This window comes from Neophocaena asiaeorientalis, unplaced genomic scaffold, assembly GCF_003031525.2.
Source record: "Neophocaena asiaeorientalis asiaeorientalis breed wild unplaced genomic scaffold, Neophocaena_asiaeorientalis_V1.1 scaffold89, whole genome shotgun sequence".
NCBI lineage: Eukaryota > Metazoa > Chordata > Mammalia > Artiodactyla > Phocoenidae > Neophocaena > Neophocaena asiaeorientalis.
This window is the reverse complement of record NW_020172592.1, coordinates 5183549-5197963: the sequence shown is the minus strand read 5'-3', so window position 1 is coordinate 5197963 and position 14415 is coordinate 5183549. Positions and strand designations below refer to the sequence as shown.

At 40.5% G+C, this 14415-nt stretch overlaps 2 protein-coding genes across 4 annotated transcripts in view; one reads left to right on the top strand and one right to left on the bottom strand.

The window, feature by feature from the left end:
* Positions 1–3405, top strand: part of IGF2BP3 (insulin like growth factor 2 mRNA binding protein 3) — a 136787-nt gene extending 133382 nt beyond the window's left edge. For both annotated transcript variants that reach the window (XM_024738446.1, XM_024738445.1), the window contains 2 exons: positions 680–793; positions 1089–3405. In XM_024738446.1, the coding sequence (XP_024594214.1) occupies positions 680–793; positions 1089–1187 (213 nt within the window). In that variant the 3' untranslated portion in view covers positions 1188–3405. The remainder of the gene's footprint in view (positions 1–679; positions 794–1088) is intronic.
* A 1221-nt stretch (positions 3406–4626) lies between these two features.
* MALSU1 (mitochondrial assembly of ribosomal large subunit 1) overlaps positions 4627–14415 on the bottom strand; it is a 17562-nt gene continuing 7773 nt past the window's right edge. Inside the window, exons 3-5 of one of the 2 annotated variants that reach the window (XM_024738449.1) lie at positions 7833–7914; positions 6309–6500; positions 4627–4695 (exon numbers count right to left, since the gene is read on the bottom strand). In XM_024738449.1, coding sequence (XP_024594217.1) covers positions 6313–6500; positions 7833–7914 — 270 coding nt within the window. In that variant the 3' untranslated portion in view covers positions 4627–4695; positions 6309–6312. Of the gene's footprint in view, positions 4696–6284; positions 6501–7832; positions 7915–14415 lie in introns of those variants that run through there. The other variant, XM_024738448.1, reaches the window with a different exon arrangement.

Below are 14415 nucleotides of genomic sequence, written 5' to 3'. Positions count from 1 at the left end.
GGGAAAGCGTTGAAAGGTACTTAGGAGTTCCAAGTCCCTAAATTTTGGCTAACTTATAAAAAAGCAGGACCGTCTGGGCCAAGGTTTGGAGAAGACTGCCTTTTGTTCCTCCTGGGTGTTGGTGTCAGCTACCAGTGAAAGCAGTGCCTCTCTTTCAGACCACTTTGTATGGGAGAACTGTCTCATATTTATAAGGGGCATTTTGCATTTTCTGTTGTTATACATCAGCTTTTTACTTTTATTGTGCAAACACTTAATGACATGAAAAGAAACTTTAAAAATTTTCATCTACATTTATAACTTACACCTCTGTAACTGAAAAAAGCAAATGGTTTCCAGTTTCTAACACATAAAACTTCCAAGTCATTTTCAAAGCTATTTACAATTCTGAAGTGATTCAAAGTGTATATTTTGGAATCAGATTTTCAGGGGTTGAATCTGGTTGTGTCATTAACTTATGCAACTGTGGGCGAGTCAGTTTCTTTCACTAAGGCTTAGTTTTAATTACCTTGAAATGGGGACAATACTAGTAAATGGATAGAATCATTAGTATTATTAGATGAGATTATAAATATAAAGCCAAAGCTCAGTATTTTGGTTACATAGTAAGGAAATGGTAATTTAAAAAAAAAAAAAAAGAACAACTCCACTTAACATGATTTGTATTTATCTCCTTCAGGTGAATGAGCTCCAGAATTTGTCAAGTGCAGAAGTGGTTGTCCCTCGTGACCAGACGCCTGATGAGAATGACCAAGTGGTGGTCAAAATAACTGGTCACTTCTATGCTTGCCAGGCAAGTGGGCTCTATTGTGATAAGTGAGCTCTTCTGCTTCTTCCTTCCTTCTTCCTGAGTGATCCTCCTCCCATGCGTGTCCCCATGTCATATAAATATTTCAGGCTGCTTGGTGCTTAACACTTTTAATCCCCCTTTAAGCAGGTGAGTTCAGAGACTCTGCTAGGAGAAACTAATAAGTATGTATCTTTAATCTTCAAATAAGTTTCAATTTGAAGTTGTTGAAATGGAAGAGTAAATTAACTTTTGGTCATACTTGATCAGGTAGAAATTTCAAAGCTCTCTCCTACTGCAGGTTGCCCAGAGAAAAATTCAGGAAATTCTGACTCAGGTAAAGCAGCACCAACAGCAGAAAGCTCTGCAAAGTGGACCACCTCAGTCAAGACGGAAGTGAAGGCTCAGGAGACAGCCCACCACAGAGGCAGATGCCAAACCAAAGACAGATTGCTTAACCAACAGACGGGCGCTGAACCCCTATCCAGAATCACATGCACAAGTTTTTACCTAGCCGGTTGTTTCTGAGGACCAGGCAACTTTCGAACTCCTGTCTCTGTGAGAATGTATACTTTATGCTCTCTGAAATGTATGACACCCAGCTTTAAAAAAAGAAAAAAATTAGGGGGTGAGGGAGGGAAAGAGAGGAGCTCTGCACTTCCCTTTTGTTGTATTCTCAGTATAACAAATATTCTAATTTTTCTTAATATTCATTCCCCCATAATGCCAGAAATTGGCTTAATGGTGCATTTACTAAATTCATCAAGTAAATAAAAATAGATTGCTCCTATGTCCAATTGTTAAAATTGGATCAGAATAGGATTATTACAAGAACTTAAATGTTAAGCTGTTAGCATAGAAAAACTGTTCTCAGTTTTATCTAACACTAACACAAATAACCTAAGGGAAGTGCTGAATGGTGTTGGCAGGGGTATTAAATGTGCATTTTTACTCAACTACCTCAGGTATTCAGTAATGCAATGAAAGCAAAATTGTTTTGTTTTTTTCTGAAAATTTTATATACTTTATAAAGATAAGTCCAACTGTTTTTTAAAAAATAAAATTAGCTAACAGGCAAATAACTGAGAAAAAAATTTTACTTCTGGCTGGTGACAGTAAAGCTGGAAAATTAATTTCAGGTTTTTTGAGGCTTTTGACAGTTATTAGTTGGAAAATCCAGTAAACGTTCAGTGATACAGAGCAGTGCCTATATTTGGAGAGCAGCAAATACCATTTATTTTTTTGTTTATGGTAGGGAAGTTTTTGATGGTACTAACAGAGCAAAGTGGCTGCAGGAGGTTTTGGAACGGCTAGTTTTAATAAATGGCTTCAGGAGACTTCAGGGTTTTTTTGTTTGGCTATGTGATTGAATGCATAAATGCTTTGTGCTTTTGACTATCACTACCTAAAGCAAGTGTATCTATGGAGACATGCAGCTCCTGTGAACTTTAAATTGATTGGCAAGAAGAAAGCTTCAGCTTGCCTTACAGGATGCTTAGTTTGCCAATATATTTCAGACCAGTTGGTCTGTGCTTGGAGCAGACCCCAAAAGAATTGCTTTGTGAAGACCAATGGGGCAGTCAGACGGTGTGACAGTGTTTAAAGGCAATAAAAAGGCTACATCTCCCCGTGCCAGGCACTGTCATGAGCCTCACACTAAGCTATTTTGAAGATTTTAAGCAATGATAAATCAAGAAGAATGAAAGGCCACCTAGAATATTACATAAATTGCAGCAGGATTTCTGTATTCTCTGCAACCAGTTATTTGAAAATAAGTCAAAAGGTAGAAAAATACAAGAACAACTTTTGGAATATAATTTGAATGACTGTGATATAATAATACATTTGACCTTTGATACGGAACGCATTCGCCCATTTCCTACCTTGATGGCAAAGCCTGGTATGTACAGTTATGTGGGTGTGGGTGGTCTCCAAGGCCACACTGCTCTCAGAATTGTGTTTCTTTTGTTCATTAAATGATCACAGTCGTTATATTATACTGATCTGAAGGGCATATATAATAACCCTTAAATCATTTTGCTTCATTTGTATTTCAAGATGAATTTCTACAGACTAGGTAAGTTTTTCTGAAGATCACTGTATCCTTTAAACATTTTGAAAATGACTTGAAATGTTTTCCTAAATGTCTTCAGAAAATCAGTTTATTTTGTAGTTTTAGCCAAAAAGTGCCCTTTTTGTCACTGAATTCATCTAGCATTCATCATTTTCTTCCATACAATGAATTGCTTTAAAAAAAAAAAGTAATGGACTGGCTTTCTGGTTGGATTTTGGGTGAAATGTGCTTAAGGCCAGAGCTCTTCCTCAGTATTTGATTTTTCCAACTTTTTTTTTTTTTAAATACAGATAGGTGCTACATTTATATCTGCCTGTTTAAATTCTGTCATGTTTCACTTCTAGCCTTCTAGTGTGGCAAATCATGTTTTACTTTCAATTAAGCATTGGTAATGGAGTATCTGGTAATACTAGGAAATAATTCTGTTGTAATTGAGTTTTGTACTCACCACATATGGATCATTCCTCATCTGTAACGTGCCCCAAATGCAGCTTCATTTTCCAGATACCTTGATGCAGAATAAAGTGTTTCATTATCAGGTGCAGCCTGCTGTGTAGTATGTATTTTTGGCTTTTCAAATTAATGTGAATGTCCTGAATTTGGTCAAAGTGTAAAACTTAGATTTTTAGTAAGGCTATGTCAATCTCAAGGCAGGCACCACTATCTACCAATGTCCTGACTGTGAACCTAGATAATACTGTTACATATGAACTGAGAACTAAAGGTTTTACGTTACAGGACTAGTGGGGTGGTTATGTTTTCTGCTATATATTTTTTTAAATTTTTGGCTATACCGTTCTACAGAATAAGATTTAAACTTAAACTCGGAAAACACTTTGCTAGGCCTGGGAATGAGCATTCCTAGCACTGTGGAATGAAATGCCCCCCAAACCATGGTCAACTTTATGACCATGAAGGGGCCCTGCTGACTGGAAATTGGCACTCGCCATTGGCACTTGCTGTCTGCCTCTACAAAGATTAAATCACGAGCGGCTGCAGCTGCTGACCTTCAACACCCCCTGAAAAGGAGTTCAGGGTGGAGACAGGAATGAGGCACTCTGTGCTCTGGGAAAAACTGGCAGAGCAGGCCTTCAGAGAGATAGATATTTTCAGGAGAAGATTTTATGGGCCAGGTTCTTGCTCCTCTCATACCTAGAGAAACACTAACATCATTAATGGTGACATCTGCTTTGGCTCTTAAGGGGAATATTACAATTAAGAGTCAAAATGGAGTAGCTATGGTTTAAGACATCCAAGAAATAACTAGATGACACTGTGGGTGTGATTTCAGGCAAATCCCTGTATTGCTAAGAACTTGAGTTTTCTGAGCTGTGTCAGACTTGGATGCCACCAGCCGTTCTCAAAATAATGTCTGCTGGCAGCTGATAACTGCAGCCTTACTTTTTAAAGGTCTCCTCTTGTAACTTACTTTTTTTTCTGGTACGCGGGCCTCTCACTGTTGTGGCCTCTCCCGTTGCGGAGCACAGGCTCCGGACGCGCAGGCTCAGCGGCCATGGCTCACGGGCCCAGACGCTCCGCGGCATGTGGGATCTTCCCGGGCCAGGGCACGAACCTGTGTCCTCTGCCTCGGCAGGCGGACTCTCAACCACTGCACCACCAGGGAAGCCCGTAACTTACATTTTTAGACAATGGAATTGCTTTAGATCATACATTTAACAAAAAGAGACATGTTTGATGACCAATAGCACCTGTTACCTATGTGTTAATACCACATTAAAAGTTAAAACCTACCTCAATAAAACTAGACAACTGGCTATGTGGCTACAAGTCTCCCCAAAGCACCAGGTCCAGACTGTGTTTCAGGCTTATTCTCCTGAAAAGAAATGACGTTTTATTTTCCCTATTAAAATCCCATTGTCACTCATCCAGCTACTTCTCATTGGGTCTGTTACACCAAAATGGCAGACCAAGGGATTAAGATTTTAATCATACAAGACTCAGATCCAGGAATCGGGAATCAGAAATATTTCCAGTCCAGTGTCTATTCTCCAAATTGAGACAGGACTATGCCCTATTGTAGCAGGAAGTGGCCAGCACTGTTGCCCAGTTAGTTCCCTGAACTGGAACCGGGCAGGACTCTGAGGGGCTCCAGAGTACAAATCCTTTCTGAGTCCCCTGTTTCTTGTTTGTAGGATATAGGCTTCACTCAGCCTCCTTGACCTTCCTCCTTGACCTTCCCTGAGTTCCAAAGGGCAGATTCAAACAGTTGCTAATCAGGGGAGGGAGGGGATGCAAAAACAGGGGAGGAGCTGTCAACTAGTGGTACAGCCTTGGGGCAGGGTCCTGGTTCCACCTCAAGGAGTATGCATAACTGTATCTTTGAGTTCTGCAGGAACTAAGGCCCCCACCCAGGTGAGGATGGTAACTTCAGGCTGAGTGCCAAGATTCCTGGAGCATTGTCCTGTTACGTCACTACCAATCGATCAGAAGAAAGTCACACACCCTGCAGCCCTCACCCCAAATTTTGCCTGCCTTTTCTGGGCCTGGTGATGACCATCCTGTTAGGCCTCCTGTTTGGCCCTTGTCTGTTTCAACTGCTTACAAGGTTCATCCCCCACAGGGTCCAACAGTTTCAACTAAACTGCTGTTACTACAAGGATGAATGCCAGTTTTGGGCACAGAATAAATACCTCAATTTAGATCAGGTAGAGAGAGACTTCTACTCTACTAGGCAGGACTACGCCAACTCTCAGCAGGAAGTAGTTACAGAAGAAAGAGACCTCCACTCCAATTCCCAAGAATTATCTTGAGTATGAAGTCTCTCGGGGAGGAGTTGTTAGGGGAAACACTGAAACTGCCTGCCCTGGCCAGGCAACATAGTAACCACTTGCATGAGTTATCTTAAACAGGAGGTCCTGGTAAGGAATGCAGAACTAACAAGATACTACCAACTGGAAGAATTCAGGAAAGGTCAAAAGGTCTATATGTCCTGCCAACCTCTCAGAATCCTTCTCACTGGAATCCACCTTGGCTGAGCAATGCGTGTGCCACCAGGAAGGACCCCTGAGTCAGAATGATTGGCCAGAGACAACCCAGAAACTTAACCCCATTCCCATAAAACACGAGATTGTGAGCCATGTGGTGGAGCAGTCCTCCTGGGTTCCTTTACCCTCCTGCTCTCCACCTGGGTGCCCCCTTCCCAAAAAAGTCTCTTGCTTTGTCAGCAAAAAAATAAAATAAAAATAAACTCTGAGCAGAGAGCTCAAGTAAAACACAGGGGCCAATGCAACTTCCAGGAAATCCTGCTGAGATCTCAGGAACAAAGACAATATATTAATTTTAGTTTGAATGTACTGATTCCCAGTGTGAGAATTAGCTCACTTACCTACAATTTCCACGTGTCAGTTAGGATTAGTGTCCACAACCAGCTAGGCAGGGTTTATAAGTGACTCAATCCAAATCTGAAATGACTAAAGCAGTTCATACCATTTTATTCACATTTAAACTCCACAGGAGCCAGAGATGAAGTGTCATCTTCTATTCCAAGAATGAAGTCTTCAGGTAAGGTCTCAGGTGCTATCTGAGCTAACTGGTCATCATACGAACGAAGGGTCCATAATTTCTCTAATTCATACGTTTCTCTGGTTTCTGGAAGCATCAAATGAATCACCATGCTGCCTATCAAGGACAGATAAGACTTACAATGAAGAAGCAGTTCATTTGCTTTTACCCTTGTGATCTCACAAACCTGTGACAGTTAGAACAGTGGTTCTCAAAGTGTGAACCCCAGATTAGCATTACCTGAGAACTTGTTAGAAATGCAAATTGTGGACACCATCCAGCAAAAATACCACAGAAGTGACGCTGTGCTTTTCTCAGTGCATCATACAGGAGGTATATGATATCAATATGTAACATTACTCGTGATGGGGTTTGCTTGGGAGACAGTCCTCCAAGGACTGTCTGCACAGCCTGTGAGCAAAACTGACAGGCTTTTGTTCTGGACTATATTTTTAAGGATGTTGGCAAATATTCTCAGAACTACTGTCTCCCTCTGGATCAAAGCACAAGTATGCTTACAGCAGTGGTTTTCAATAAGGGACATTTTTGATTTTCACAGTTGGGGTGGAGAAGAGAAGAACATCCTACAATGCACAGAATATTCCTCAGCACCTGAATTACCCGGCCAAAAATGTTAATAGTGGCAAGGCTGAGAAACCCTGACATACAGCCTTGGCCGAAAAAGTGTTTTCCACCAGAGCAAATGCAGGCCTGCTTCCTGCCCATTATAAAAGATGTAGATGCCCTAATCTCAGGGTTCTTCTCTTAGAACTTTACAGGTGTCATCTGGTCCTGTGTTGCTCAGGGACCCTGGTGCAAAAATGGTGCTTGATGCTGGCTACTACTATTGCTGAGTAACAAACTGTGCTTCATCAAACCTTGACTAACTTGCTAGCTTACACGTAAGATAAAATCTCAGACCCTTCCCAGTTCTTCAGTTACTGTTTTTCCCTTTGTATTAACTATCTTTTGGGGAAATACTTTGAAACTATGTATGTATTAATACCCAAATTTGTTAAATCTTTTCAAAATTCTAGTCCTCTGCTCTTGTCCTTCCCTGTGCCTAGAATGCCCTTCACCTTATCTGAGTTATTTAAAGCCAAGGTTAGGGGTACCCCAAGGTGCCTTCCACCACCACTAGGGGATCTCTCCCATGTTATCCATCCTGTTCTCCACCAGCTTTCTGACCTGTATGGCAACTTACATACATACCATGTGACATGAGGATTTCACATGTGAATAAGACCAACTAAGTTATAAGAAAACTTCTTTTGACACCCTTCAAAAATTGTATGCGGAGATAATAAGAACCTGCTGTATAAAAAAATTCTCAAGTTAAAAAGAAAAATGTATGTGGAGAAACAGATCTCAATCCTTTTACAACTGCAAACAGTTCAAGATTAGTGCAATATCAAATATTTATCTGTAAAATGTGCCAAAATAACTTACCAAAGTCCACACAGAGCCAGTCATCTGTGTCCTTCCCTTCGATCTTAACATGAGGCTCACTTTTACGTTTCAGGTATTTGTACTGAAAAAAACCAGAGCACATATTAAAGGGGAAGAGGATAGGGAAAATCTCTGTTCTTATTGAGCGTCTGGGGTATTTTTCTTGGTCTTAATTTGGCAACTAACTTATTCATTCCTCACAGCTACACCATGCCCCTTAATATAAACATACGGAAACTTTTTTCCCCCTTAAATCCTACCTGCCTCCTACACCTGTCTCCTGAATCCTCCTGCCCAAACCCTTCTGACAGGGCCAACTCACTCATTTACCAAGGTGCCTCAGAGGCAGGCCTAAACTCTCTCAATATCCACTTCTCACATACATCATCCCTTCTGTCCATCCCAGCTTCCTTTCCCTCTCAGGGGATGTCTTCCTGTTTTAAGGCTAGTCTTCTCAGTTTTAATGATTCCATCTCATCTACTTTCATGACAATGTTAATGGGACTTTATCATCCCATAATCTCTTTTCCCAGCAGATTCCATGAATGGTCTAAAACAACAAATACACTAATGTTAGAAAAAAATACTATTACAAGGACATTATATAATGATAAAAGGGTCAACCAACCAAGATGACATAACAATTAGAAACGTGCACCAAAAATCAGAGCTAACCCAGTAATATAGCAGACTCAATACCCCATTTGCATTAATGGATGGAGGATCAATAAGGAAATAGAGAACTTGAACAGCACTACAGACCAATTGAACCTAATAGACATTAACAGAACATTCTACCCAACAACAGAATACACACTTTTCTCAAGTGCACATGGAACATTCTCCAGGACAGATCATATGTTAGGCAACAAAACAAGTCTTAATAAATTCAAAGATTAAACTCATATAGAGTATGTTTTCTGATCACAATGAAGTGAACTAGAAATCAACAGAAGCAAAACTAGAAAATCCACAAATATGTGGAAATCAACTGTTTTATTACCTTAAACTGATCAAAGAAGAAATCACAAGGGAAATCAGAAAATACCTTGAGACAAATGAAGTTATAGAATGCAGTGAGAGCAGCAGTAAGAAGGAAATGTATAGCTGTATGTGCTTACATGAAAAAAATAGTTCCCAAATCAACAACATGAATTTATTTATACCTTAAAGAACTAGGAAATGCACCATCAAAAAATCAACAAATAATAAATGCTAGAGAGGGTGTGGAGAAAAGGGAACCCTCTTGCACTGTTGGTGGGAATGTAAATTGATACAACCACTATGGAGAACAATATGGAGGTTCCTTAAAACACTAAAAATAGAATTACCATATGACCCAGCAATCCCACTCCTGGGCATATATCCAGAGAAAACCATAATTGAAAAAGACAGATGCACCCCAATGTTCACTGCAGCACTATTTACAAAAGCCAAGACATGGAAGCAACTGAAATGTCCATAGATGGAGGAGTAGATAAAGATGTGGTACATATATACAATGGAATATTACTCGGCCATAAAAAAGAACGAAATAATGCCATTTGCAGCAACATGGACCTAGAGATTATCATACTGAGTGAAGTAAATGAGACAGATATCATAAGATATCACTTATATGTGGAATCTAAAAAAATGGTACAAATGATGTTATTTACAAAACAAATAGAGTCACAGATATAGAAAACAAATGGTTATCGGGGGGGGAGGGGGGATAAATTGGGAGATTGGGATAGACATATACTGTAGATACTATATATAAAATATATAACTAATAAGAACCGACTGTAAGAACTAATAAGAGTATTGAGGGAACTCTACTCAATACTCTGTAATGACCTATATGAGAAAAGAATCTAAAAAAGAGTGGATATATGTATAACTGATTCGCTTTGCTGTACAGCAGAAACTAACAACACTGTAACTCAACTATACTCCAATAAAAGTTAATTTAAATAAATAAATAAATGCTGGAGAGGATGTGGAGAAAAGGGAACCCTCCTACAGTGTTGGTGGGAGTGTAAACTGGTACAGCCACTATGGAGAACAGTATGGAGGTTCCTTAAAAGACTAAATATAGAACTACCATATGAGAGACTTCCCTGGCAGTCCAGTGGTTAACACTGCAGGGGTGTGGCTTCAATCCCTGGGTGGGGAACTAAGATCCTGCACACCATGCGGCATGGTCAAAAAACCTACCCTAAGAGAGACAGATATATAAAAATATAGATAGATAGATAGATATAGATGTATACAGAACTACCATATGATCTAGCAAGCCCACTCCTGGGCATATATCCAGAGAAAACCATAATTCAAAAAGACACATGCATCCCAATGTTCATTGCAGTGCTATTTACAATAGCCAAGACATGGAAGCAACCTAAATGTCCACTGACAGAGGAGCGGATAAAGAAGATGTGGTACCTATATACGATGGAATATTACTCAGGAATAAAAAAGAAAGAAAGAATGCCATTTGCAGGCACATGGATGGACCTGGGGGTGGACAAATTGGGAGATTGGGATTGATACATACACACTACTATATATGAAATAGATAACTAATAAGGACCTACTGTATATAGCATAGGGAGCTCTACACAATACTCTGTAATGATCTATATGGGAAAGGAATCTAAAAAAGCGTGGATGTATGTATAACTGATTCACTTTGCTGTATACCTGAAACTAACACAACATTGTCAATCAACTATAGTCCAATAAATATTATAAAATAAAAAGAACTAGGAAATGAACAAATTAAACTTAAAGCTGGCAGAAGGAAGAAGTCAATGACCAAATTAAAACAAAAGAGACAAAAGTCAATGAAACCAAGATTTCATTTTTCAAAAAGATCAACAAAATTGATCAATAAACCCCCAGATAACTAAAATCAGAAATTTAGTGATTTTAGTGAGGAGTGAGGAGACATTAGAGACACAACAAACTGGAAAACCTAGAATAAATGGACAAATTCCTAGAAACACACAACCGATCAAGACTGCATCATGAAGAAACAGAAAGTATGAATAGCCCTATTCAATAATAGCAACAGGACTGAGTCATTAAGCAAAAACCTCCCAACACAATTGTATCTCAAACGAAAGGGTGGGGTATAGAGAAAAGAACACACAGAGAAGAAGGAAGGAAAAAAACCTCCCAACAAAGAAAAGCCCTGGACCACACAGCTTCTTCACTGGTGAATTCTACCAGATACTTAAACATAAGCTCACATCAAATTTTGCTAAAATTTGTAGATGGTGGGAACACTTCCTAACTTATTCTATGGGAGTAGCATTAACCTGATACCAAGACCAGACAAAGACCCTATAAGAAAACACTACAGGCCAATATCCTTGATGAATACTGATGGAAAACTCCTGAATGAACTACTAGCAAACCTAATTCAATACTGCATTCAAAGAATTATATATCAACACCACATGGGATTTATTTCTGGAATGTAAGGATGATTCCACATGAAAAAACCAATGTAGGGACTTCCCTGGTGGCAGTGGTTAGGAATCCGATGTAGGGGACATGGGTTCGAGCCCTTGTCTGGCAAGATCCCACATGCCATGGAGCAACTAACCCCGTGCACCACAACTACGAGAGCCTATGCTCTAGAGCCCATGAGCCACAACTACTGAGCCCACGTGCCACAACTACTGAAGCCCACGTGCCTAGAGCCTGTGTTCCACAACGAGAAGCCACCGCAATGAGAAGCCTGCACACCGCAACAAAGAGTAGCCCCCACTTGCCACTACCAGAAACAGCCCGCACACAGCAACAAAGACCCAACACAGCCAAAAATAGATTAATTAATTTTAAAAATCAATGTAATAAACCACATTAACAAAATGAAAGACGAAAACCACAGGATCATTTCAAATTTATGCAGAAAAAGCATTTGACAAAGTTCAATACCCTTTCATGATAAAAACTCAACAGAAATAAGCAAAAAAAACCCAAACCTACCTTAAGGTAATAAAGGCCATACATGAAGAGCCCATGGAGATTAGCTGTCATCATACTTGATGGCAAAAAACTGAAAGTTTTTCCTCTGAGATCAGGAACAACACAAGAATGCCCACTTTTGCCACCTTGTACTCAACACAGTACTGGAAGTTCTAGCCATGGCAATTAGAGCAAGGGAAAACAAAAGAAAAAAGTAACAAAATTGGATAGGAAGAAATAAAATTGTCTCAATTTGCAGATGACATGCTCTTTATACATAGAAAACCCTAGGGCTTCCCTGGTGGCGCAGTGGTTAAGAATCTGCCTGCCAACGCAAGGGACACGGGTTCGAGCCCTGGCCCAGGAAGATCCCACGTGCCGCGGAGCAACTAAGCCCGTGCACCACAACTACTGCGCCTGCGCTCTAGAGCCTGTGAGCCACAACTACTGAGCCTGCATGCCACAGCTACTGAAGCCCGTACATCTAGAGCCTGTGCTCCACAACAAGAGAAGCCACCGCAATGAGAAGCCCACACACCACAACGAAGAGTAGCCCCCGCTCACTGCAACCAGAGGAAGGCTGTGTGCAGCAACGAAGACCCAACTCAGCCATCAATAAATAAATTAATTTTTTTAAAAAAGAAAATATTTCTATTTACAATAGAATCAAAAAGGATAAAATACTTAGAAATAAACATAACCATTGAAGCAAGACTCGTACACTGAAATACAATAATCTGTATCCATGAATTGGAACACAATATTGTTAATACTTTATCTACAGATTCAATACAATCAATCTCTATCAAAATCCCAGTGACTTTCTTTTGTAGAAATAGGAAAATCCATCCTAAAATTTATATGTACTCTAAAGAGACCCCAAATAGCCAAAAACAATCTTGAAAGGGAAGGGTACAGTTGAAGATCTTAAGTTTCCTGATTTAAAAACTTACTACAAAGCTACAGTAATCAAAACAGTGATTAAGATAAACTTATAGACCACTGGAACAAAACAAAGAGCCCATATGGTCAAATGATTTTTCAACAAGGGTGCCAAGTCCATTCAATAGGGAAAGGCAGTCCTTTCAACAAATGGTGCTGGGAAAACTAGATTATCTACATGCAAGAGAATGAAGCTGGAGTCTTTACCTGACACCATCTACAAAAACTAACTGAATACCAAAGACCCAAACACGAAACCTAAAACTATAAAACTCTTAGAAGAAAACACAGTGGATAAGATTGGTTCAAGATGGCAGAGTAGAAGGACGTGCGCTCACTCCCTCTTGCAAGAGCACCAGAATCACAACTAACTGCTGAACAATCATCAACAGGAAAACACTGGAACTCACCAAAAAAGATACCCCACATCCAAAGACAAAGGAGAATCCACAATGAGATGGTAAGAGGGGCGCAATCACAATAAAATGGAATCCCATAATTGTTGGGTGGGTGACTCACAGACTGGAGAACACTTACACCACAGAAGTCCACCCACTGGAGTGAAGGTTCTGAGCCCCACATCAGGCTTCCTGGGGGAGCATGGGGGTCCGGCAATGGGAGAAGGAATTCCTAGAGAATCAGACTTTGAAGCCTAGTGGGATTTGATTGCAGAACTTCGACAGGACTGGGGGAAACAGAGATTCCACTCTTGGAGGGCACACGCAAAGTAGTGTGTGCATCGGGACCCAGGGGAAGGAGCATTGACCCCATAGGACACTGAACTAGACCTATCTGCTAGTGTTGGAGGGTCCCCTGCAGAGGTGGGGGGGGTGGCTGTGGCTCACCTTGAGGACAAGGACATTGGCAGCAGAAGTTCTGGGAAGTATCCCTTGGTGTGAGCCCTCCAGGTGTCTGCTATTGGCCCCACCAAAGAGCAGGGTGGGCTCCAGTGTTGGGTCGCCTCAGGCCAAACAGCCAACAGGGAGGGAACCCAGCCCCACCCATCAGTAGACAAGCGGATTAAAGTTTTACTGAGCTCTGCCCACCAGAGCAACAGCCAATTCTACCCACCACCAGTCCATCCCATCAGGAAACTTGCACAAGCCTCTTAGATAGCCTCTTCCACCGGAGGGCAGACAGCAGAAGCAAGGGGAACTACAATCCTGCAGCCTGTGGAACAAAAACCATATCCACAGAAAGAGAGACAAGATGAAAAGGCAGAGGGCTATGTACCAGATGAAGGAACAAGATAACCCCCCCAGAAAAACAACTAAATGAAGTGGAGAGAGGCAACCTTCCAGAAAAAGAATTCAGAATAATAACAGTGAAGATGATCCAGGACCTCAGAAAAAGAATGGAGGCAAAGATCGAGAAGGTGCAAGAAATGTTTAACAAAGACCTAGAAGAATTAAAGAACAAACAAACAGGGATAAACAATACAATAACTGAAATGAAAAATACACTAGAAGGAACCAATAGCAGAATAACTGAGGCAGAAGACAGATAAGTGACCTGGAAGACAGAATGGTGAAATTCACTGCCGTGGAACAGAATAAAGAAAAAAGAATGAAAAGAAATGAAGACAGCCTAAGAGACCTCTGGGACAACATTAAATGCAACAACATTCGCATCATAGGGGTGCCAGAAGGAGAAGAGAGACAGAAAGGACCCGAGAAAATAT